General features: G+C 39.0%; 1 protein-coding gene across 13 annotated transcripts in view; it reads left to right on the top strand.

Moving 5' to 3' along the window:
- The window catches only part of rapgef6 (Rap guanine nucleotide exchange factor (GEF) 6), a 126,914-nt gene that overhangs the window by 15,131 nt on the left and 84,968 nt on the right, over window positions 1-26,815 (top strand). For 12 of the 13 annotated variants that reach the window (XM_042339849.1, XM_007901283.2, XM_007901276.2 and 9 more), the window contains 5 exons: window positions 8,190-8,260; window positions 10,203-10,259; window positions 12,514-12,597; window positions 19,706-19,778; window positions 23,075-23,245. In XM_042339849.1, the coding sequence (XP_042195783.1) occupies window positions 8,190-8,260; window positions 10,203-10,259; window positions 12,514-12,597; window positions 19,706-19,778; window positions 23,075-23,245 (456 nt within the window). The remainder of the gene's footprint in view (window positions 1-8,189; window positions 8,261-10,202; window positions 10,260-12,513; window positions 12,598-19,705; window positions 19,779-23,074; window positions 23,246-26,815) is intronic. The other variant, XM_007901279.2, reaches the window with a different exon arrangement.

Genomic DNA, 26,815 nt, shown 5'->3' with positions numbered 1-26,815 from the left:
GTTGTTGTTGTTGCTGGTTAGCAGTCAGGAACTGGCCTTCCTGGTTGAAGGAAAACAAGTTGAATATCTGTTTGGAATACTGCAATACTGTATTGTGAATTACAGTGATCCTTTGTAACACAGTAGTTGGGGGAGGCCATATCCTGGTGTTATAACGGGGCACGATTGCCAGTCGGCACTTCTGCACCATGACATCGCTGGTCACTACAGGCCAGATTCTGTGCACAAACAGGCTGACGTCTGGCTCATCATCAGTTAATAAATTAATATCAGGTTGCGGTCAGTGTCACTTTCTATGTGTTATAATGGAGGTCTACTGTACTGTGAACATTACTGATCAGTGTGCCTACAGGTGACAAATTAGCCAATAGTTTTCCAGGAACACAAAATGGGAGAAGATGTCTCTTAGTGTGGCACTTTGTTTTGCATCAACCAAGATGCTAGTACGAACATGTTTTAAGTTGGGGACCTTTCTGTAAAAAAGAAATAATGTTACAAAAGCGTCATCTGTGTTTTTTTAAAAAAAAGCGTTTGACAAATGTTTGCTTACAAACAAGTATAACCTGTTGATGTGCGTCGCGTTGAATAAGCGTATTTACTTATTTTTGAAGGCTTAGAAACTTTGTAACCGGTTAAAATTTGGTTGTGAATAAAACTGTTCAGTATCAGGGAGGCATGGATAATGAAATCCAAATGGTGACAGTTCCACCACTATCAATGTCTGCTCTACTCCACGTGTACACTCGGCTCCCTGTTCTTTTTTTGCAGTGATTTATTTTTATTGAGGCCCAACAGTACTCCCACTGAACTGCTCCTGCACTGTACAACGCACTGAAAGGTTTCCATAATCTTTTGGTGTAAGCATGACAACATTTACATACTTTGTAACTTCTCATGCAGGGTAATGTTTTAATTCTTAGAAAATAACCCTAAAGTAGCCCCTGAGGATTGTTATAATAATAATCCTTCGATATAGCACCGTATCACGTCTTTGAGACGTCTCAAAGCGTTTCACAGAATATGCTGTATAGTGAGTGGACTGTATATTTTGGGGGTGAAACTTGGCTGCCAATTGCGCACAGCAGTGCCCCACAAACAGTTATGGCTTGATTGACCAAATTATTATTATTTACTTTTTGTTTTTGTGAAGGGATTATAATCTAAGGAAAAATGATCCGCCAATCAACTAACAACCGGTTATTATTTTCCTTGATGGTTCACTTTCGCTGGCCCAGAGAATGGAATGGAGAGCCCACACCAAGGGATGCCATCATGTGAGATGTGTGGCTCTGTTTCTTTAACTTAGCACAAGCTAGATTTATTTATTTTCACCCTGTTAGAATACGGTTTGGGAGAGATTGGAAATTTGGGACCTGGAAAGAATGGACATTTATAAGGAAAAGTGACCAACAACTATTCAGTGCTCACTTCAAAATAGCACAGGCCCAGCGTATTAAATAGTGTTAAATAGATCTTCTGACGAAAGGTTATCGACCTAAAACGTAAACTCATTTTCCTCTCTCCATAGATCCAGCCTGACCTGCTGCGTGTTCCCTGCGACTTCTGTTTTTATTAAATAGTGTAGCAGTTTGTTGATGGTGGAAATAAACCTTGCCTAAGGAGAACAAAAGACTTGTGTCTGGATATTTTGGCACGTTAAGCTGGGTCAGATTCAGTTTGTGGTATAAAATGTTCTATAAATGTACTTGCCATCTGCAAATCATTATGAAGTTTGAGAAGGGAAACTGTGTTGATAACTAAGCTTTGGCAGTTCTCTCTGTCTCGTGATAGTTTGCTCAGCTGATATGATCGTATTTATCTTCACTACTGTATTTACAGCAGGAGAGGAAAGGCAGGCAGCATGTTTGGCAATGGAATATCGCAATCAAGCCAACCCTCTCTGGAGGTCTCGGTAATCCACTTCCTGAGTCAGGACCCCAGTTCTCCAGGACACTGCTGATGATGGCATAGCCAGCCTGGCTTATTGACAGGACTTGGAAGGGCAGACCAGTCACTGAGGGCCGGGAATCTTCCCACTCAGCTGTAAGCTAAGCTCTAACAGGTAGAGTGGTGCCAGCTGGACAAGCAGTGGGAAAGCTTGTCATACAGTACTCTCAATGGCAAGCTTTGTGACTTCAGCTGGTTGGACTTCAGCAGTACCCCATTGCAATCTCTGAGGTCCCCAAGCCTTGGCTCTTGCCAACTTGATCTAATCTCCAGAATTAGGTAATCAGGATGCTCCAGAGAGAGAGAGGGTGCACGGTCCATTACAATAAATATCTTAGGAATTTTCAAGTGTAGGTGGGATGCATGGACTTCAGTTTAAGCATGGTGATGAGTTTCCGCATGTATCAGAGCCCTAGTTGACCAAAATAATTCTTCACGTATTTGAGACGTCTCAAAATGCTTTACAGAATACACTGTAAAGTCAATTGACTGTATATTTTCTCAGTGAAAAGAAAGATTGACATCTGCATTAGTACAAGGAAAGGGAAACCACAGAAGATTGAGTGGGATATGAGAGCTAATGGTCTGTTTCCTGATAATTTGATGTCATGATCACTGGTACCAGAAGTCAGAAGGTGTCAGGGATGTTAAGTTTGGTTTGGATACTCTTAAGTATGGTGATGGGTTTCCACATATGTCAGACTGACCAAAAAAAATTGACTGTAGGAAAGGTGTGTGTGTTCGGTTTTGGGTTGCTGCCCCTCCTGTGTTTAAGTTTCTTTCTTTTTCTCTGGGAAAGCACTGACCTGTTTGCTTTTGGAATATTGTCTGCCAACCTTTCAGCGAGATTGGTATACATGTTGGGGTAAATGATCCGTTTGTATGTTCAGCATTTTGAGCCTCATAGAAATTTGCATACAGTAATTGGTTCCGATTAGCCTGTGAAGGCTAACACCAGCGCTGCATCTCTGAAAAAAATCTCCCTGGACAATTGTGGGAGCCCAATTAAAGTTTAAGTAACCGATTGATTTTACAGGAGGTGGTATCTCCTGGGCAAGTTCATGCTTGGTGTGAAAAATGATGATTAAGAGGTATTGTTGTTGCTGTAGCTGTTCGGAATGATTACTGGCAGCAGATATCAGAAGGTGTCAGTAATGTTATGTGACATTTTGGTGACATTTTTAAAAACCTGAAATGTTTCTACAGTGAGTTTTTGAGGGAGCTCACTATTTTTGGTCAGTTGGGAATCTTATACACAAAAGACTATCACCATTCTTTGAGTTTCCAAAGTAAACTACTGGGATTTCCACATGTCTTATGTTTTTTCATTTTTCTGGTATGGAAGACACACTCTCTCCCCAAGGAGAAGCACTCTGTTCACCCAATCCTAGGGAGATTAAATGCGGTTTGTTAAAGAGCCGAGGCTTGGGGACTCCAAAGTAGAATTAGGGGTAATTCTAGAGTTTATTCAACTCTAAAAATGCGCAGCTGGAAAATTGGGAAACTTCCTGCCGCTTGTCCAGCTAGGACATCCTACCTGTTCAACAACAACTTGCATTTATCTAGCAATCGGAACCCTTTGTGTAGGACAATATCTCTGAGACAGAGAAATTTTGGCAATTGCATTGCTTGAACAACCAAGTTAGATTTTTATACTATTGTTATAAAATTAACATAGGTTATTTCTTCCAGTGCCCAGGCCAACCATCGCCCAGATAAACTTGGTCATTCACTACATTGCTGTTTTTGAGAGAATGAATGCTTTGTGCAAATTGGCTGCTGTGTTCCCCTAAAATATATTACCGTTACATTTTGCGATAAATCGTGTAGTGCCTTGAAATGTTTCTGGGGACATGATATAGCGCTATAAATGCAAGGATTATAATTTGATTTTAATCTGAGGTTACAAACAAATGTTAATCTGAAACTGATTATACCCTAAGAGGAATGTAAGTAATCAAATATGTAGATAATGTAATTCCCTCAGAAAATTAGCATGCACTTTGGTTTGCTTAAATCTGCATCTCTGGTGCATGAATTTGTGCTGGAAACCTTTTGCCTGTGTTTGAATGAGTACAAAATCTCTTAGAGTCTTTCAAGTGCTCTGGGACACTACCCTGTGTGAGGGGAGCTATTTAAACACAAGTTGTTGTAGTTGAATGCACCATACTCAATACAGTTTTAAATTGTGCTTAATATAAATGCTGGAAATTAAGAAATTGAAATTTCTGCAAAGGGAAGTGAATCCTTGAATGTTTGCAGCATGAAATGACCTTTTAATAACTTTGTCCTGAAATATTCATTTGTAAAATAAGTAAATTCAAAAGGAAGCTTCCTCGTCACGAGGTGCTGAGCTCGCATTCGGGCTGCTGTCTTCTTGCTAGTTTCTGAGTCTCCATGTGAGTGTGTGAGCTTGCCTCTCTCCCATACCTGCTATTCCTTTTACTACTGAAACCTGGAGAGATCTCTGATCATTCTACTCACTTTGGCATTGGGAGATAACAATGGTCAAATCACATTTTAATTTCATACAGTTGGGAAATGTACCAATTAACAGAGAACGTGGTGTGCATATCCTGCCAAGACCAGCAAATTTACTGATGGTTAAAAAATGAGCCCACTAGGAGGATCTTCAGAATATAATATACAGTGTGTGTATATATATATATGTGTGTGTATATGTATATATACACATAAGGTATTCTTCCTTTGACATCATGAATGAAAGCTGCCAGTAATCCACTGCCTCTCATTTTATAATCTAAATGAGCCCACTAGAGGGACGTTCGGAATATAATATACAGTATATCTATATACACACATAATATATTCTTCCTTTGACCTCATAAATGAAAGCTGCCAGTAATCCAGTGGGAGGTTCAACTGTGCAAAGTAGGGCTGTGTGAAGATGGGGATTCTACACCTTGGGGCTGTTCCAGTGATTATTTCACTTAATTGATTAGATGTAAACATTTCTGAATCTCTCACACTGGCAAGTATTACCACTAGGTGGCAATATGCATTGAACAAGAGGAATTATTTCAAAGTTTGCATGAAAACATTATTTTACCGTGAAGTAACACTGGTGGAGAAACTCAGACATTGCGTAAGTCATATTAAATATAAAGGTCCCGACTGATAAACTTATGTGAGGTTTACTGTAAACCTTAGATTTGATACAGTGCCTTTCATGTTAGCAGGGGTGTCCCAAAGTGCTTCACAGGATGTACTGTAAAGTGTAATGTCTGCAGGTGTTTGTGTGAACTATCTCTAGAAACATCAATATCAAACACCAGTATGTGATCTACACCTCTGTGGGAAACTGTACCGTTATATACAACTGTGTGCAATTGTTCCAGTGTGTACAGCCAGGTTTGTGCTAATGATCAGATCTGTATTATGTCAGAATGTGCATGCGTGTTGACATCAGATGAGGACAAGCTCGGAATTGAGTATGAGACAGCCCCACATGGTCAAATAGTCTGGTGGCATTCAATGTCTAGGCTTGCACGTGACGAATGACTACTTGGCTGAGATACTGGCAGGTTGCTGGTGCCTGGGGAGATTTATCTCCGCAAAAAAAACAGCAACTTCACAAGAAAGGACAGAACATTTTAAAAATAGTCCAGTCTAAATGCTGCAGTTGACATTCTGTGCTATACTGCGACTGTTTGTCATCGAAACAACTTATTTTAAACCGGAAGTTATTTCTTCTGGCTGCTGGTGTTGCCCTGAAAGGAAATTGTTTTTGCTTTCAAAATGCACAAATAAATACTTGCTATTACATGCTATCTGATCAAGTTCAAAAGCTAAGTGGCGTGAGGGGGAAATTCCATTGTAGTTTGACTGATTTTAATCATAGTTTTGGCTCCAAAAATAAAGAAAGCAGTTATGGGTTTAATGCATCATCGCATTTAGCCTATACTATATAATTCAACTGCTTCAAGGAACATAGGATTAAGAGCTTTCCCCCATTGCTTGTTGGTGTTGAGTTTGCTCTAGTTGTGCAAGCTTTAAGGTTTCTTGCATCATTAGCATGACCATTTGGACCTTGCATGTTGTGTCGTTCTGCATTCTTGTGGTTGTATGATGCCGAATGCAAAATCAATTTTTTTCTCTTCAAAAGGAAGTAGGTGCTTTGATAGAAGGGATTTGTAGGTTAAATTCAACGACACTTACGGATGGTTTTGAAAGTGGAAATGTCATCAGTTACTGGAGGCCATGAGTATCGAGCGCAAAGGATAAGCCTTCAACATTTCATTCCGGAGTTTCCTCTGAAATGCAAAGATTTGGTTTATTTTTCCTTCATACAAATGCTGAGGTTTGCTTTGACGCAAAAATCAGTGTGTTGAGGGTGGAATGGTTTTTTCCATTTTTGTTTCGTTTCTCTTTGTCAGTGATTTCCACTTTGAAAATAACAAGTCCTGCTCTATAACGCTACCCACTGTGGAACTCTTGGCATTAGCCTTTCTGCTTTCACCAAACAGTGGTCTCCTTTGGAAGACTTGCTTTTTATCTGCAGGGCTTTGAAGCCAGATTAGGGAAACTAATCCCATAGCTTTCATAAATTTGTAAATATCAAAATATAAGTGGCTTTTCTCCTGGGTCAGTGGGTAAATACATTAAAAAAAATTCTAATTTGGTCATTCAATCCACGACTGTTTATGGGACACTGTTGTGCGCAATTGGCTGCCGGGTTTCACCCATAAAATATACAGTCAATTGTCTTTACAGTATGTTCTGTGAAGCGCTTTGAGACGTTTCGAAGGCGTGATAAGGCGCTATATCAAATGTTAGGATTATTATTAATATTATTATAATTATTACTTGGTATGTTGTCTCTCTTTCATCCACGTAAAGATGGAAGCTTGAGAATTGCAGTCTATTATTTTTAAACTGTGATGACCCCCCCATGATAATAATATAATAACATGATAATAATAATAATCCATGCATTTGATATAGCGCCTTATCTCATCGTCGAGATGTCTCAAAGCTTTTCACAGCATTTGTATTTAACTTTAATGCCCACCTGAACAGTCGGACAGGATGTCGGTTATAACGTCTCTTCAGAAGGATCGCATCCCCGATAGTGCAGCGTTTCCGTGGCCCTGCATGAGATGGCAGTCGAAGCGCTGTAAAACACCAGTCTGCTTTTATTGCCCGTCGGTTTCTATATTCACTGAGCATCTAGAAAAATGGTTGTCTGCTTATTTTTAAAAAATGGTCAACGCTGGGTCTTCAGGTCACTTCTGACGTCACTTCTGGTGCATTGTGGATGTGCAGGACCCCGTACCCACGTTTGTGTTGGGCCCTCTACTCTTTTTTTTTGCAATAAGGAGGTTTAATTCCACATGAACTACGACAACAAATTATTCACGTTGGGAAGACGTCCCAAGGCACCGAGATTCGCTACTGCTGTAGAGTTCTGTAGTTCTATACAGTTTCCCCCTCAGTTGGGTTTTAGCTTTCTCAGCAGTTGAAGTAATTAAATAGCCGATGTGTAAACTCTAATGTGCTGTCATTATCGCTCCAGCTCCTAAGTGTTCTGAAGTGGATAATAAATGATATGCACTTAACAATCAGTGTGAAAAATGTGCAACTATGTTCCAATTAGCTTCACCCACAAAATATACAGTCAATTCACTTTACAGTATATTCTGTGAAGCGCTTTGAGACTTCTCAAAGACGTGATGAGGCACTATAGCAAATGCAAGGATTCTTATGATTATAAGTAATGTCTTCTCTTACAAGTAATTTCTAAGTGGTTTCTCCACAGCTGAGGGTAACTTCGGGTTCCAGAGAGCGGGGAGGCAGTGGTGGGGCGGATAAGATGGGGATATGAGCAGTGTTTACAGTGCCATTTGAGGGACGTGACATGAAGGGTTATTTTGGGGTTTGGGAAATTATAAGGATGCTATCATTTCCCACCTGCATCTTACAGCCACTCTGAATGTAACATTGTAAGGCTTCTATGTATTTAAACAAGACTATCTTGGACGGGACAAAGCCAAAGTTTCTTTGCAACTCCGTAGCATTGCTGAGCTTGGTGATTTCTTGCAGTATGGTGGTTGTGGTTCCCAGGCTCCATTTGAATAAATCTGAATATGCTCATGCCTGATCTGGTATATTCAGAATAAGTCCTAACGCTACGTTACTGAAAAAGGTTGATTTGACATTTTTGTTGATAAAAAGTTTTTTGTTGCTTTTGATTTTAATATGTCTTATTTTTTCTTGAAAAGGATTTAGAAGTTATATACTCTCATCTCCATGGCATGGATGACTTGTCTAATTTGAGGGAACATCAGCTCAGGTGAGTACTTATGTGTACAAAGACATTTGGCAAAATGAAACTTGTAATGATTCTCATTCCTCGGCACTGGTGTTTTAAGTAACTCCTTTTTAACAACTTTCTCAGTATGATTTGTTCGGTAAAGAGATATCTAAAAACACTTGACATTTAGTGACATGAACAATTTATACAACAAATTTAGATTCCTCCACCTAATCTCCACTCTGCACCAGTAAAGGGTTGAGCAGGAACAAAATGAATCAATCATTCTCATGGAAACATTGTTAGAAAACCATGACATTAATAATTTTTTAGTCTTTTAAATGTTCCCATCACAGCCCCTTCCCCCACCCCCACACGCACACACAGGTCCATTATGTAGAGCCTCAAACAGCTTAGCTGCTCAGAGGTAAGGAGTCCTACGCGCAACCCTTTATATTGTGCAGAAGCAGTGCGTCAACTATCACCATCTCTAACTCTGTTACTGTTGTGGATTTTGTTGTATGCTTGGGTTTCATAACCTGATTCAACCAGATTTCATTATAGAGAAGTGGGATTACCTTAACAGGAATTGATGATCTTCAATTTTAAACAATTCTGAAATTAGCTGTAAAAAAAACCCTTCTATTTGTGGCTTTAACAACCTTAAGATTTTTGGACATAAAAATCCCTGTTTAGGTGATTTCCAATGTGGTTACACATTTTGGGTGTGGATGGGGAATTCAGAGATTGGTGATTATGATGATGGTTGATCTATTTTGTACCTTATGAGGTTTCCTCCTTGGCAGTGTGAGTTGGTACCAAGATCCTTGGCAATGGAATCGAGTCAACCTTCTATGCCGGTGTCTGTGGTCCAGTTCCAAAGTTAGGTGGATCTTCAGTACTCCAGGGCATTATTCACAACAGGCAAGCCAACCTGGCTCGTTGGCAAGACTTAGAAGGGCAAACTCAAGTGTAGGATAGTCCTAGCTGAACAAGCATGTTCTCAGTGGCAAGCCATACGGTTTTAGCTAGTTAAACTGCAGCAGTACCCCAATCCACACTCTCGGGTCCCCGAGCCTTGGCTCTTGCTAACCAGTATCTAATGCTCTCTGGATTTAGGTAAGCAGGGTATGTCCCTCCAACAACAACAAACAAACAAATTGGATTTATATAGCAGCTTTCCCATCGGGAGGACGTCCCAAGGGGCTAGACATTTGAGGGTTTGCACTCCAGCTGGGATTGAATTCTCCAAGGGAGAGAATGTGTACTGCATTGAAAATGGCACGATTGCAAGGGAACATTTCATGTTTAGGTGGCATGCATATGTGGAACTCCGAATGGTTTGGATAGGGTTAAGCATGGCGGTAGGGAAATAGGGAAGTTAGAAGAAATGTCTTCACACAGAGAGTAGTGGGAATGTGGAACATGCTATCACAAGGAGTTGTTGAGGCAAATGGTAAAGTTGTATTTAAGGGGAAGCTAGGAATAGAAGGTCATGCTTGAAGGCTTAGTTGAGGAAGGGCAGGAGGAGCATAAACACTGGCATAGACCAGTTGGACTGAATGGCCTGTTTCTGTGCTGTATATTCTAATGTATTCTAATGTGATGGATTCGCATGTGTCATACATTGGCTGACCGCCAAAAAAATCTGAACACTTTTTTTAAGTAGATGGTATTTTATTCTCTAAGAATGAAGAGAGAAAAACTAATTCTCAGCCACCCAGTCCTACTCGTCTAATATTTCTGATGTGTGGGAATCTTATCATGCAATTGTATTAATGAGTAATCTTTCAGAACACCCTGTTTTTTGAACCTGAATATAACTTTGTCATTCAACGACAAAGTTTTCTAACCTGCTTTGTTTGGAAAAATCCAGTTTTCCAGACAAGGTAAGCAGAGGTTTGAAAAATGATCAGATGGTTGCAATATTTTCCTCATTGCTATTTAAAAAATCTTTGTTATGTAACCGTTTGTCTTTCAGATTGATGTGCACAACTGTGCGTTATGAAAGACATGATGCAAATGAAGTCTTGTTCTAGTAAGTATTCGTGACGTTGCTCGACAATTCTCTTTCATCTTGAAAAGGTGAAAGTCTAAATATTATGCAAAGCTTCGGGATTGGTTGCATATTTTGTGCTGACTCTTGGAGGGTTTGAAAATGGCACAATTACAAGTAATTTCTTAAGGCAGGAGAAAGAGAAAAAAAACATCATTTGATTGTGGCACTGTTTCAGTGTATTGTGGTACCCAAGAACATTGTTATTTTCGTGTAAGCAATGGGCTTATTGAGTATTCACTTGAAAGAAAATAAATAAAACTGTGCTCTCCGTGGGACACTGCTGTGCGCAATTGGCTGCTGCGTTCCGCCCACAAATATACAGTCAATTCACTTTACAGTATATTCTGTGAAGCGCTTTGAGACGCCTGGAAAACCTGAAAAGAGCTATATCAAAAGCAAGGTCTATTATTATTTGTAATATTAGTTCTAGACCCCCTGACACTGGAAATAATGTTTCCCTATCTAAGCATCCCATTATCTAAGTACCTCAAGCTATTCCCTACATCTGAATTTCCTCATTCCAGGCAACATCCTAGTGAAGTTCCTCTACTGCCTCCAGCACCTTAACCTCTTTCCTATAACGGTTTAGCCTGAAAGTTCATAACCTATGATTCTTCATGGGTAATGGTTGAAATAGTTCTGCCTCTGAGCAGGGGATTCTGAAAAATTCTGTGCAGTGTATTTGCAATTGTGTATCAACGAGTCATGGCATTGTTAGGAATCGTATGATTTCTAGATGAATCATACGAGTCACTGTCACTTCTAAGTCACAAGATTGTGGGTTCAAGCCCCAAGTTGGGACTTTGATCTTACAGTCTAGACTGACACCCCAATGCGGTGCTGGGGTTACGCTATATTGTTGGTGGTGCTGTACTTGGGATGAGATGATAAACCAAAGTCTTGACTATTCAGGTGGATGTTAAAGATCCCATGGCACTATTCAAAAAGAGAAGGGAGATTCTTAGCATGTGCATTAACCAACAATGTCCCACATAAAATTGGTCATTCTGTTCATGGGACATTTCTGAGTGTAAACTGGTCGCCATGTTCATCTACAAATACACAGTCAGTACACTTCAACATTAAAAAGTTGTGAAGTGCTTTGAGAAATCTCAACAATGTGATGTATCAATATGTAAGGATTATTGTACTGTATGAATATTCTCAATCATATTTTTGAACTACATAAATTAGATGAATCTATGATAAATCAATTGGATAATTTAGTATCTGCTCTGGAATACTATTTCACCCACAAAATATACACTTTGTGAATATACAGTATATTCTGTGAAGCGCTTTGAGACATCTCAATGACGTGATAAGGCGCTGTATGAAATGCAAGGCTTATTATTACTATGTCCAATTAAACTGCACTAAAACTGCGGCTAACCGAACCAATGGGGTTCCGGTCTGGTGTGCTGAATTTCCAGTTAAGTGTAATTACAATGGCAGCAAAAATTTGCATTTACAAACTTTTTTTTTTGCTATTTTAAGCTCATGGGATACAAACTGACTCAGTCGATACTGAAGGCCACCAAGGAAGGTGAGGTGGGGGTGCGTGCTAGGAGAGTAGGGGTGGTGGAGCGGCGAGAGACCACATGAACGGGGCCGCAGATTTTTTTAAATTTTTCCTTTCGTACCCGGATTTCCAGATACCCGGAGCTGGGCATTTATTGTGTTTCTCTTTTTCGTTCCATGGTTCAGAATTTAGTGAATAATAATAATTCATGCGTTTGTATATAATATAGCATCTTTCACGTTTGGGAGGACATCACAAAGCTTTTCGCAGGATTTATCTTGAAGTGTAGTGACTGTTATTTGTAGGTGAATGCAGCAGTTTAATTATGCATGGCAATGTCCCATAAAGAGCTTTGAAATGAATGACCAATTATATTTGGAGGATTGCTGGACAAACCAACGGGGAAAAATTCCCTTCTCTTTACGAGTAGCATCATAGGATCTTTAACATCCACCTGAACAGGCAGATGTGAACTTCGGTTTAATGTCTCATCTGAAGCTCATCGCCTTCGGCAATGCAACTCTCCCACACCCCCTCTAGCAATGTAGTGGAGTGTCAGCTTAGACTGTGCAAATTCAAAGACTTGTTGGGCTTGAGCTACCAGCTTTTAGAGATGAGAGTGCTGCCAAATATGCGAGCCTGACACGCTACTTAGTTATTCCCTAATGTTGTACTTGTACGTTTGCTAACTTTATTTTTTATATATTTTAGTCCTAACAGCATTGCCACTTGCTGGTACATCCTCCTTTCAGGATGTGTATTTATCAAAGAGTCGATGTATCTTCCACGTTGCAGGTAGTGTATAATTTTTTTTAAGGATAATAAATATTCTGTTGGTTTATAAACCAAGTCAGTTCTTAAAATCCTGAGATAGGGAAGCCATTTATCTCACTGATGTTTTACCTTGTTTGAATCCAGGCCATTGATGAGATTTTGCCCATGTTTTACTTATCCCCTCCACTTCCTCCTTTAGACCTGAGAACAACACTAGAGGCTGATCTGGCTACAGGATACAGCCTCTCAATCTTTACATTTTCATAGTCTGAAAAAACTATTTTCAGCTGAAAAAAATTGATTGGATGTGTCAGGGACGGACAGAAGAAACCCAGAGATAAGTGGTGTTTCACATAATTCAGAATAGGAAAGAAAAAATAGAATAGTTGGAAGGTGAAACATGTGGAACATGATAAAGAGAAAGCTGAGGTGGAGTGAGCAGAGCTAATGTTTTAGAATATTTAAATTTTTAAATGTATATTTTTTTCTATTTTAGTGATGTGCAGGAAATATAACAGTAATAACAAACTATTCTGATGCTTATTATGTCATAGTTTCCGTGACTCAGTTGCATTACAAAGGCAGAGATGCCTGTAGACCTGCCAGAAGTCTTTAGGCTTAAAGTCTTGGTAATTGTAGGAGGAAGTGAATCCTGATGGAGCTAAAGCATTTGAAAGTCTTGAGGTTCCTGTGAAAGAACGAGTTTTAGTAGGAGACAAATACTGTGAGTTTTGAGGATGCAGGTAAGGTGAAGAACATATCAAATAGTTGGTGCATTTCTATTCGCAAACACAGCCTCGCTGTGTTTGTTGTGATTGTGTTTTGTTGGAACTTCCGTCTCCATTCAGTGTCAGGCTCCAATGACAATCATCAATTATTTGCATCAATACGGGTTAAACGGAACCCTTCAGTATTCCTGTGATGGATCCTATGCATGTGATGTACTTTCCAGCAATGATGGAATTTCTCAGCAATGTTGGAGTCCTTTGACAAAATGAGGGGATTTGCAACAGTTGTCTCTTGTATTCGCCCACAAATATACGGTCAATTCACTTTACAGTCTATTCTATGAAGCGCTTTGAGATGTCGAGAAGACGTGAAAAGCGCTGTATCAAATGCAAGGATTATTATTATTGAACAAAGAAGAACTTGATAATCCCAAGGACTTCTATTCTGAATCCAACATAATAATGAGGACGCCACAATATATTGGTCGGGAATGAGATAGGAAAACAATTTGGGGGTGCAGTAAATTACACAATAAATTATTGTGTAATAAATTACGCAATCTATTTGAGATGTCTCAATGACATGATAAGGCAATATCAAAGGCAAGGATTATTATGGCAGAATTCGAAGGCAGCATCTTCCCTTTTTTAGGTTCCTAATCTTATCGCTGGATCATATTTGGGAGGAGTTAAAGGATTCAGAGAATATATTTCCTGTACTTTACTAGGATCATGGTTTTCCTCAGATGATTGAATAAGTTGCCTGTACTATATGGTCTATGCTGCAATGAACAGAGCACAAGGAACAAAATGAGAGAAATGGAAGGGGTAATCAAACATATTTGTAAAGTAATGAATAGATGACAGAGACGAAAATAGGAGTGAATACAGAAAATTTCGGAAATCGGTTAAAAAGATGATTAGGAAGGCAAAGAAGAACCATGAAGAGAATAGAGCAAAAAATATAAAAAGGAATAGCACGGTGTTCTGTAGATATGTTAGCAATAATTTAATGGTTAAAGTAGGGATTAGCACCATTAAGGGGAGAGGGGGATAAGATCACAGCAGATAATAAATGGTTGTAATACTAAATTAATAATCTGTAATATCTATTTTTAAAAAGGTTGGTAGACCTGATCCAGGAAACTGTAGACCAGTTAACTTAACATTGGTTGTGGGCAAGGAATTGGAATCCATAAATAAAAGGTGAAGTAATTCGTCATCTAGAAAAAAGAATATAATTAAAAGCAGCTAGTGTGGTCTTAGAAAAGGTAGGTAATGCTTGACCAACCTTATCGAATCCTTTGAAGATGTAATCAATAAATTAGACAACAGAAATGCAGTGAAGTAGAGGATTAGAAGAAGAGTAGAAGAATGCCTCTTTCTGCCCTCTCTCACCCTCTTTGTTTCTCCCGCTTTCCCTCTTTCTCTCTCCCCTCTCTCATGTACTCTCTTACCGACACACGCTCTCCCTCCTTCACACACACTCTATAAATTGTTCTTTTCCCCTCCCCTCCCCCGAAAAAGTTCTCGATGAGAACTGAAAAAATCTGCGATGTAATCATTTTATAGGAATTGATAAAACAACAACTTGCATTTATATAGTGTTCCTCATGCAGGATAGCATCCCAGAGCCCTAGACAGTGGCGGAGCATGTCGCTGAACCGAAAGGAGGGTGAGGTGACCGTAGGTACTGTCTAAAAGGAATGTCTTCAGGCACGACTTGAAGATGGGGAAGGAAGGGGCAAGGCAGAGGGATAGAGGAAGAGTATTCCAGAGTTTGGCAGAAAGCCAGGCTAGGGATTGTGGAATGGAGATACTAGATAAATTACACAAGCTTCAAGAGGACAAGGGCTTCAAGAGGATGGACTACACTCAAAGACTGTTATATATATTTATAATATATAAATTATATAAACTATAAATTACATAAATTATATAAAGTTAATGAACTTGGTAGAGAAAGGAATCGTGCCATAAGATTGGAGGTTGGCGAATATAATACCTGTTATTAAAAATGGTGATAGACCTTATCCAAGAAATTGTAGGACAGTCATCTTGACATTGACTGTGGGTAATCCATAATAAAAGATGAATTGACTCTAGAGAAGGAGAATATAAGTAAGAGCAGCCTGCATGGATTTTCAAAAGGTAGATCATGCATGACAAACCTTATCGAATTCTTTGAAGATATAATCTATATAGTAGACGAGGATAATGCAGTGGATGTAGTATATTTGCATTTCCAGGAGGCCTTTGATAAAGTACCACATGAGAAACGTAGAATTAAAATCGGCGTGTGTGGAGTCGTGGGAGAAGTATTCAAGAATGGTTAGAAAACAGAAAGCAAAGAGTAGGAGTTAACAACAACTTGCATTTATTCACATTGCATTTATACTACATTTAACTCAATAGATACTGGCAAGAGATTGGAAGTGGTACTGTTTTACATCAAATGTAAGGATTATTATTATTATTTGGGTTCAGACATAGGAGAGGTGTCTAAATTTGCAGATGACCATCAAACTGGAGGCATGTTAAATAGTTAAGAGAAATGTACAATGCAGGCTGGCAGAATGGGCAGACAGATGGCAAATGAAGTTTAACATAGGAAACTGCAAAATAATTCACTTTGGCAGAAAAAATAAAGAAGTCGTACATAGTTTAAATGGTAGGAAACAAAGAAGATCAAAGAGATCTGGGGATTCAGATTAGTTACGCAGGTAGATAATGCAATATTTTTTTTAAAAAAAGGGCCAATGGGGTCTTGGGCTTCATATCCAGAGAGAGAAAAGTGAGAATGTCATAATGAATTTGTATAAAACCCTGGTTAGACCACATTTGGAGTACTGTGACTAATTCTGGTCACCACACTAAAAGGTATAGCAGTGATAGAAAGAGTACAGAGTAGATTTACAAGGATGATACCAGACTAGTAGTTTACTGCTATTAGGGTAGATTGGATAGATCAGGCCAGTTTTTCCCGAGAAGAGGCGTTTACAAGGGGACCTACTAGAGATGTTGAAAATTATAAAAGAGTTTGATGAAGTTAGTAAAAGTAGACATTTCCCACTTGTTGTGGAATCCGTACCCAGAGGCACAAATATAAGATAGCGATTAGGGGATCTAAAAGAGAATTTAGGAGGAACTACTTCATGCAGAGGGTTGTGAAAATGTGGAGAATGTTTCCCAAAGTGGTGGTTGAATCAGATAGTGTATTACATTTAAGAGGAAGTGAGATTTACACATGAGGTTGTGAGTGGGTGGAGACTCACATGGACTTGTTGAGCTGAATGGCCTGTTTCCATGTTGTACAGCCTACGTAAATCTATGTAAATTTTGGCTGCCGTTGGCAAAAACTCTGAAGAGTCTCAGTAGCTTTGTATTATTGGGTACGCTTAATCCCCAGTTCACCAGACTAATAGGGGAGAAATCCAGCTAAGTGTTAATGCATTTAAAATAATTATAATAAAATGCACCCTGTAAATCTTACCTAACATTTAAAATAAATAAAAATGAATTTGAAATAAATAAAATAAAATAGATGACAAAACAAAAAAAAATTGTATAGTTCTGAGCTCATCACTGATGCGATACAGCTATGTATCTCTCCGGAAAACCAATCAGCCACTGAGGTGAGTGTCACTGTGGTATCATGTGGGCTTCGCAGATAGGAGAGTTGGGCAGACGGGTCTTTGGAATTGACTGCACGTTGTGGAATCCTGTAGCTCAGAGGTTAGAGCACTCACCTCACAAGGGAGAGGACCTGGGTTTGATTCCCGAGCAGGGCGAAACATTGGGCAAGTTGCCTTACTCCACATGCCTTTGTTTACCAAGCAGTAAGTAAGAACCCAGTTGTTAGTCGATTGATGGATTGCTTTTCTGGGGTTAATAATTCTTTCAGAGAAAAAAAAATGGGTCTCTCAATCCATGACTGCTTGTGGGACATTGCTGTGCCCAACTGGCTGCCGCATTTCGCCCACAAAATATACAGTATATTCTGTGAAGTTCTTTGAGACGTCTCAAAGACGTGATTCTCTTGTCCATATGGCGCTATATCAACTGGAAGGATTATTATTATTATAAGTGAAACATGTCACTCATGATGTGTGTGCTGTTTGAGGTGCGAACAGTCTAAACTCAGACTTCGTACTGCTGGTTAAAGAAACTTTAAGGTCATGCTAGAAATAATGTTATTCTTCAGTTTCCTTCTTTTACTTAGCAAGACATTTTCGAAAATGTAAATTCGCAATTCAGCCTCTAATTCCCTAACTGCAGGTGGGGTATGGTGTATTTCATTTTGAATTTGAGCAATATGCACAAAGCATTTATTATTATTTGTTGTTATAATTATGTGTTTTGAAATTATCAGTGTTCGTTTCTGTTGTCCATAAGAGTTGACTGAGAATGCTGAGGGTAGTGAGGGAGGAATTATATGCTCCGACTACAATTTTTTGAACTTCCTTAGATGTGAAAGATGTGCCAAAGTTGAGACTGTAGGGTAGCTAATGTAATGTGTCTATTTAAAAAGGGTCAATGGGACCAGCCGAGTTATTATTGACCAGTCGGTCTATAATTACATCCATTGTGAGCAAACTTTTAGAGGCTATAATACGAGATAATATTAATAACCACTTTGAAAGATATGAGTTGATTAAAGACAATCAGCATGGATTTGTTCAAGACAAGTCTCGCCTGACAAAAATAGAGTTTTTTTACAAAGTAACCAAGAATAGCAGAAGGTATAGGTAGTGCTGTAGATGTGGTACATATAGATTTTTAGACGGCTTTTAATAAGGTGCTGTAAAGGATGTTTATTTAAAAAATAAGGGCACATTGTATAATAATAATAATAATAATCCTTGCATTTGATATAGCACTTATCACGTCGGGAGGACGTCCCAAAGCGCTTCACAGAACACACTGTATATTTGTGGGCGAACGCGGCAGCCAATTGCGCACAGCAATGTCCTACAAACAGTCATAGGTTGAAAATGACCAATTTATTATTGTTTTTGGTTTTGGAGGGATTATTATTAGGCGTGTGGAATAAGGAAACTTGCCCACGGTTTCTCCCTGACCTGCCTGGAATTGAACTCAGGTCTCTCGCTTGCAAAGCGACTGCTCTAACCACTGAGCTACAGGACTCCACCGAGCAGTTGCAGTTGCCATTGTCAACAACAATAATAACAAATTACATTTGCATAGCACTTTTCACATCAGGAAAAGCGCTCCCTCTACCTGTACCCCCACCCTCTCTCTTTCTCTAGCCTGTGTCACCCTGGTTCAGTTGGTAGCACTCTTGTCTCTGAGTCAGAAGGTTGTGGGTTCAAGGCCAAGTCATGACTTTGAACTCATAGTATAGACTGACACTCCAGTGCATTGTTGGAGAAGACATTAAACCGAGGTCCCGTCTGCCTGTTCAGGTGGACATTAAGTAGTGGTAGAGTCGCTTCTTAATAAACCTTATTATTTATTATTATTATTATTATTAATAAACCTTGCATTGCCTTTTGAAGACCCATCTAGAAGACGTGCTATTTGGTGAGAGACTGCTGTGTCCTTCCCACTGTTTGATAAGCTGGGTTTCGTAATCAACTTCACAGAGTTTCAGTTGAAACCACAGCAGGGGATACCAATGATGGGCACGTTGTTTCAAACACATTTGATCAATAGCCGCATATCAATGGATTGTTTGGTGAGGTGGTGTTCTCTATTCAGATTGGACCCAGGCTGACACGCAGTCCAACTCTATTTTTGTACAAGTCACAAGGCATCAGATATCTTGTTGGGCCCCCCTCCATGTGAGATGTTCATGAGCTTCTTCACCAGTCGTTTTTTAGCAATTTTAAATTGGACCAACTGCTGCACTAATATTGCATCTCCACTGTGTATGTTCTCTATTAGTAATATTAATATTTGTAATATTTATGGGATGGTGAGTTTGCAATTTGGTTTCTTTTGATAACTTGTTATTTTAGCTGTGATAGGTTGAACCCTTCAGTCACAATGGTAAAGGGAATAGTCTGTCACAGTGATCAATGAGACAATACATATGCATTCAATAGATGTAACTATTCCTGACGTCATTGAATCAGAAATCTGCAATCATCAGTTTGTGCGGCATTACATTAAATTGTGGGAAACCTTCCCATTGATGGCCTTTTGCCTTTGTTGTCAGTCAGTGTTATGAAATGTTTCATTGATTGACTGGAAGGTCATGTCTGCCAGCAGTGATAATGCTGTCCTGTCAATCTCTCAAAGCAGGGAGAACAGATAAAAGTTCCCCTCTAACTATACACAAATGTACAGTGCACTGCAAATATTATGGCAGTGGATAATCACTTGATTAGTTTCACTAATTGAATGTAAACATTTTCCTTTTCTTCACCCTTTTGCAGCTTTGGCAAGCAGTCTGCAGGAAGCCTGAGACGAAGTGAATGCATCGTTTTGGAGCCTTCAGAAATGATTCTGGTGAGAACAGGCTTGTAATACAACTTTTTATTTATTTTTGCTTTTTCCGTTTCATAACAAGTGCCAGCTCTCACATTCTGTGTTATGCTTCATTATATACTCCGCTGTAGTTTGCACTTTTATCACTAAGTTTATAGCCAAGTTGAGTAACCTCACTATAAACTTAATCTTATTTTTAACAGGCTGCATTTAAGATAGATTCAGTAAGTTAAAAACACTAATAGGCTTATAAAAATAGGTTCTGAACTTTCTAAAATCAATAATAAAATAATAATCCTTGCATTTATTCCACTGTATATGATAAGATAGTATTGATGTGACTCAAACCCACATGGTCTATCTCTCTAGTCTAGTTTCCTGATAAAGAATAGTGATAGACATGATGGTGAGTTACTTTTGAATTTCCTTGCACCCCATGCTGTCTTGAAAACTGATGTGTACTATTCTTGGGCACAGGTGAGCATTCAGTTACCTGATGACATTGACAATAATGACCTTTAAGAGATAGCGTGTGCGAGATCCTCTTGCTTCAACTTTTGATCTTTGTGCAAGTATAGAATAATAAATTGGCATCATCATGACAGCATCATATTATTTACATGGTCACAGTTTATCATGATTGACATTCAGTATATCATAGTTTGACAGTTGTGGCTAGCTTATGGGTTATCCTAGAGTTTGTGCTATGAGATGTGTATTCTTTGCCACACCTCTTTTCCTCTCCCCTTCTCACCCCTCTACTATTCCATTCTGGATTTCCTTCATTTGGTTAGTTCACGGTGGCCAAAAAGTCATGATACCATAACAATGTCTAATAAGTCTTAAAGAAATTATCATTTTTTTTAGATAACAAGGTAGCTGAAAAATAAGAGTTTTTCATCGCCCTGTATATACATTTTCATTACTTTGATACTTATGAGAGCTTATATGGGATAATATATAAAACATTTTTTAAATGATGCAGGATTCTTTGTCATCCTGACTGAATTGGTAGTACTCTCGCCTCTGAGTTAGAAAGTTGTAGGTTCAAGTCTCATGTTGGGGTTTGAACTCACATAGTCTGGGCTGACACTTCAATGCAGTGTGTGGGCTTTATTATTGAAAGTGCCGTCCTTCAGGTGGAATATTAAACTGAGGTCCAGGCTGTCTGTTCAGGCAGGCATTAAAGATCCCATGGCACTATTCATAAAGAAAAGGGAGCTTAGCTGGAGTCCTGGCCAACAATCTGCCAGATTATTCACACCATGGCTGTTTGTGAGATATTGCTGTGCGCAAATTGGCGGCCTTGTTGATCTACAAAATACACAATCACTACACATTACAGAAAATCCTGTGAAGCAATCTGAGATGTCTGCCCGATGTGAAAGATGTTATTATTGTTCCTACTCCTTCAAAAAATAGGCAGATTTGTATTTCCAGTTGGAATGGTCAGAAACCATACACACATTGTGTCTTCCTTTTAGATGTTTGATTTAGGCCGCTTCAGTTAAAATGTTGAAAAAGTCCTTCAGTCAATTAATTCATGCGATGGCTGTTTTTTTCAGGTCAAGTTTATGCTGCAGTACTCACCATGAATTCCTTCTCCACCACTCCCTCCCCACCCTAGAGCTTGCAAATAGTTTATTCAGGATATCCATGAATTGAATGTGTTTTCTCAGTGTTTGTGTTGAGTTCCGGTTTAAGTACCAGACCAGGATTGTAGCCTATTTACATAGAGAGGAAGTTCTATAATGTGCGCTCAGGATACAAAGGTGGTACTTTGAACCAGGCGGCAGAAAAAAAAGGTTACCCTCAAGCCAGCCTTTCATTCCTTTTGCTGCTTTGCATTCCCACAAATTGTTTTTCTTATTTAACTCATTTGTAACTGTCCCTAAACTGCCAGAAATTAGGGAAAAGCAAATCATAGAACCGTAAAAAATTTATAGCACAGAAGGAAGCTATTTGGCCCATCGTGCATGTATCTAATTTAGTGCATTTATCTATCCATTTAGTGCCATTCTCCTCCTGCTTTTCCTTATTTTTGAATACAATATTGTTCCAAGTATAAGGCAACAGTCCAATTTTCAGAGTTGTGTTTGGGAAGACAAATTACAACGTGTAAAGTGGGGATTATGGTGCAGTCAAAAACACATTTCAAGTAATTTTGGAACAATATTATGCTACATAAAAATTACAGTGATAACATGTTTTCTAAATTTTAAAAGACTGCAATGTAGAGTTTCCTCCTTGCCTGTCATGACCGCAACAAGTTGCATTTATATAACACCTTTGACATCGGGTAATGTCTTGAAACACTTCATAGTGGGAGCTGGTAGTAGCATTGTCAAACAGGTAGATTTTCAGGAGCATTTTAAAGAGAGATTGAGAGGACAAAGTGGAGGGATTTTGAGAGTAGGGGCATAGTGTTTGAAGTTCTCGTCTGATGTTGGGTAGAAAGGTCAAAGAATGTGCAGCAGTCAGGAATATGCCATTATTTTTTGACATTTTTCTCTTTCTCTGTCTCTGACGTTCCCACTCTCTCTTTCTCTGTCATGCAACACTAGGAAATGACTGAACAAAAGTTAGCAAAATGAGTGCTGGAGAATATCTTTTTGTATTATTTCCAGGCTGGCTGGGATCTACCAGGAAAGCTTAAAGCTTGCTCCCTTCATGCAATAAAATAATACTTATATTTGATATAGCACCTTTCTCATCTGGAGGATGCTTCAGGTGATTTTACTCTGAAGTGTAGTGACTGTGTGTTTTATAATAATAATCCTTGCAGTTGATGTAGCGTCTTATCACGTCTTTGAGACGTCTCAAAGTGCTTCACAGAATATACTGTAAAGTGAATTGACTGTATTGCAACTGAATACATTTTAATTTACATTACGGTAGTATAAATATCGAAAGAACTGAATGATGTACAAACAGATAGTGTATCTTTCTGTAAGTATGACATGGGGGCATATTTAACCTACAAGCAGAAAACTGCAGGGCTCAGCACCTTGTGTGCATTGCAGAACGAGTCATTTTTGCATTGATAACGCCATCGTTTGCTGTTTCCTGGAAGGAAGTGGTGGGCTCCAGCTCATTGAAATAACGTCATTTTCTCAGTTAGTTTCTTGCCTTGGCTGTGCTTGGGTCGTTCCTGACAAAGTGGGCTCTTTTCTCCCCTCCCCCCATCCCCAAACACGTGTCCACACAGAACACGGACACGCTTTTATCAAATCGTCATGAGTCTCTTAAGATTCCATCGACTTTCTATCATATGGAAGAACTGGATGTTCAATCAGGATCCTGAACATGTATTTCAGGTGGAAAATATAAGCGAGAGTGAGGAGAAAAATCTTCGGAGGGAAGTTACCCACCGTCAGTCTCGTCGGCGATTCAGGAAGATCAACTTGAAGGGAGAGCGGCAAACAATCACAGACGATGTGGATTCCTACCCTACAGACAGACCATCACTGAACAGTACTTATCACATGGTAAACCCACCCTTCTATATATAACCTATCCTGCCTTGTTTCAAATTACCCTTTATGAGTTTTAAAATAACTTGTCTAAAGTGTGTTGCATTTTTTTGATTGAACTTGTGTAGTTAACTTAAGACAGTTAATGAAATAAGAGCTTAGTATATTTGAATTCAAGCTGCTGCTATTATTTTGTTTGAGTTGCATTTTATTTCTGGACTGGTGTAAAGCCCTCAGGTTCAAATACAGTTGGATAATCAACTTTTTAAAAAATGTCAATCAAGGTCAAAGTATCATTTTGTTGTACGGTGAATAATTTCACACATCATTTTCATGTAAATGGCTCTTTCCATTGCAGACGAATACAATTTCCTTCTAATTTATGCAAATCCACTGGCTCTTTATACTTACTAATTTCAGTCTATTGCAGTTGTGCATCTTACAATCCTGTTTAAGTGTAAGCAGATTACAAGAATACAAAGAGAAAAAAATAGTTTTTTGGCTTGAATTCCATTTCTAACCTTATATCCATACTGACCAGATGAATGAGGGTTTGTACTCAGTTACTGTTTACTTGATTCTACGGGATGGGTAAACTTTACTTCAGAAAACTTTAATTTCTAGGAATCATCTAGTTCCTTTTTGAAAGTCTGTATAGTTCCTTATTCCACCACCTGTATGGATAGTTTATTCCACATGCCTATTGCCTTTTTATATTTACCCTTTTAAAAATGTCCACAGTTGAACATGTTAATATAATAATAAATATAATAATAACAATAATCCTTGCATTTGATATTGTACTTCCACTCTGTTTTCCATGCTTCTACCTTTTTTATACCATGCACCTTAAATTATTTTTAACAAGCTTCTTATGATGGGACCATACATTTAATATGACATTTAATACCCCCAAAAACCCCAAATAAACCACATCCACAGTATTACCTTTATTATTTAGGTCATTTTATTAAGGAACTCTTTATTAGATTTCAACAAGGAAGACCTGGTTTAACAAATCAATGTTGGCTACCTTTAATAAGCTCATACCTTTCTTAATAATGATTCCCTGAAACTTCTTGTGACTGCCCAGTAACGTTTGAAGCACATATTGTAATGTTGATGGGACTCAGCTGTTTACCCAACAAGTCTATGTACATATTCATCTGATTAATTCAGTCCATTTTCCCCTTTTTAAATAAATAAGTAATGCCACAATCCTGTTTTAATATTGTCACTTGGGTTTTGCTCTTGTCAAAAAGATTTTTTCCAGAAGGTTTTTACCAGAGAGGACATTATATAAACCTGATGCCTAACATCCTGCCAACTACAGACATGTTACCCTGACCTCAATAATTTTCTTTGGTTAGCCAAGTGTCTCACACATGTGACTTCCTTGTATCTACCAACTAACTAGCGAGGCTCAAACCCAAGCTTGTCGGATGTCGAATGACCAATTAGTGACTCACTGGGGGGAGGTAAGTGGGGTCTCCTTGGAACTGAACTGGCTCCAAGGAGCCTGAGCCAGGTCAGTCCCCAGTATTCCAGAGCACTGCTGATGATAGCACAGTCTAGCTTGGCTGATCGGCAGGACCTGGAAGGGCAGACCAGTCACTGGGGGCAGGGAGTCATCCCACTAAGCTCCAGTTAACCGTGCAAGCTAAAGGCGTAACGGGTAGGTCGGTCCCAGCTGGACAAGCAGCGGGAAAGCTTGTCAGATAGCAATATCAATTGCAAGTTATGCGGCTTTAGCTGGTTAGATTCCAGCAGTTACCCCCAATGCACACTCGGGTCCCCAAGCCTCGGCACTTGCCAACCTGCGCCTAATACATTCCGTAATTAAATAAGCAGGGAGAGAGTGCGCATCCCATTCCAACAAGCTATCTGGGAAATCCAGTGTAGTGAGGTGCATGGAAATCTCAACTTGGTTTGCATATTCTAAACCACGGTGTTGGGTTTCTGCTTGTGGCAGACACCCGGTTGACCAAAAAAAAAGGCAGAATCCACATTAGCGTTCAAACAAGGGAATTAAGGAGATACCTAAAAGGAGTAAAATAGATAAACAGGTATGGGGAAAGGGCACATGTACTAGTTGTTGAAAGTTGTGTTTATGCTGCAGAACTCCATAGACAATGGAGAATATCTGGTAAGGAGCATTGATTCCTGAGCAGTGCTGAATGGCTCAATTAAACAGATGATTAAAGGGGATGCAGAGTGAGAGACAGAGATAGAGAGATGGTAGCAGAATATTACATGGTTCAACAGAACAATAGCTGACAACTCTATGGCCTTGGAGTATCGTTATAGAAGAAACCTATTCCAAATGCGAAATTTAACTATTTAATATTTTTCTTTCATGTAATTAATGAGGTGATGTGCATTGGGACTCATTAATGTGTGCAATCAGTGAATGGGCAAAATGCTCTAAACATTTGGAGTGTCACCAGGTCTGTTAACATTCACACCCACTGTATTTTAATTGCTGTTTCAGGTGCCCTCTTTGGATAAAACTGTCAGACACAAGTAGACTTAAAAATTAGTTGTGATGGATTGCCTGAAGTGTTCAAAGTTTAAAACTGGTTAGCTGTAGTGTAAGAGGACAGTTTGGGATGTAAATTCCTGTTTAAGTGGAAAGAATCTGCCAGTGGACAAATCAAAGAAAACTGCTCTCAAATTCTGTAAACTGGCTCTGTTCTGTCTGTTGCTCTCTTTTCTCAGTCTATTTGGAATTGGGTATCAACAATAACATAGTCAGGAGTCTCCTAGTTTGGGGTCAAGATAATTTTATCTATGGCTCAGACTGACCTTTCCCTGAGATTTTCTGTTGATACTAAATACTGAGAGGTTCCAGGTGGAATTACTTTGTAATGTAGAGCTAACTGTGCATCTGTGGTGTCTTGGCTCTTTCCAAGTGAGTGCTCAGTATTGTTGCTAATATAAAATAATAATCTGCTTAGTATTACTGAACACAGATTGTATAAAATATGGTAGTTGGTTTACTGCTTCCTTTCTAATCTAGATGTATTTGGGACACTGCTGTGTGCAATTGGCAGTTGAGTTTTGCTCACAAAGTATACCGTCAATTCACTTTACAGTATATTCTGTGAAGCGCTTTGAGATGTCGCGAAGTAGCGATAAGGCTATATCAAATGCAAGGATTATATTATTATGGATCCAAGTGACACAGTGGATTTATATCATGTCGGTATTTGCCAGACCACAAGTTGAATACATCACTTGACTGCAGGGTTGAACATTTCTCTCCCTCTGACTCTCCGCTAATAGAATAAGTTTAGGGGAGGTTCAATCCAGTTCCCAGTTCTACAGTATTTGAAACCAAATCAGCTTGGTTACTCGCACCCACAACAATACAGGAAAATGCTAATTCCTTAGCACTACATGTTAACGCAGACCTAGAATTTTTTGGGGGGGATTTTTAAAAAGTACATTTTAAAGCCCCTTTTAATGAGACTTTTCCAAAAAATAAACCTTACCCTAAAGTGATGTTATTAGGCTGAGGACAACTGGAGCAAAAGCAGTTGACTGGAGAGGGGAGAGACTCTTATACTCTCCCTTCACCTCTGG

The sequence above is a fragment of the Callorhinchus milii genome, unplaced genomic scaffold (assembly GCF_018977255.1).
Source record: "Callorhinchus milii isolate IMCB2004 unplaced genomic scaffold, IMCB_Cmil_1.0 Scaffold13, whole genome shotgun sequence".
Lineage (NCBI taxonomy): Eukaryota > Metazoa > Chordata > Chondrichthyes > Chimaeriformes > Callorhinchidae > Callorhinchus > Callorhinchus milii.
The sequence above is the reverse complement of the archived record's forward strand: the minus strand, read 5'-3'. Positions and strand labels throughout refer to the sequence as shown.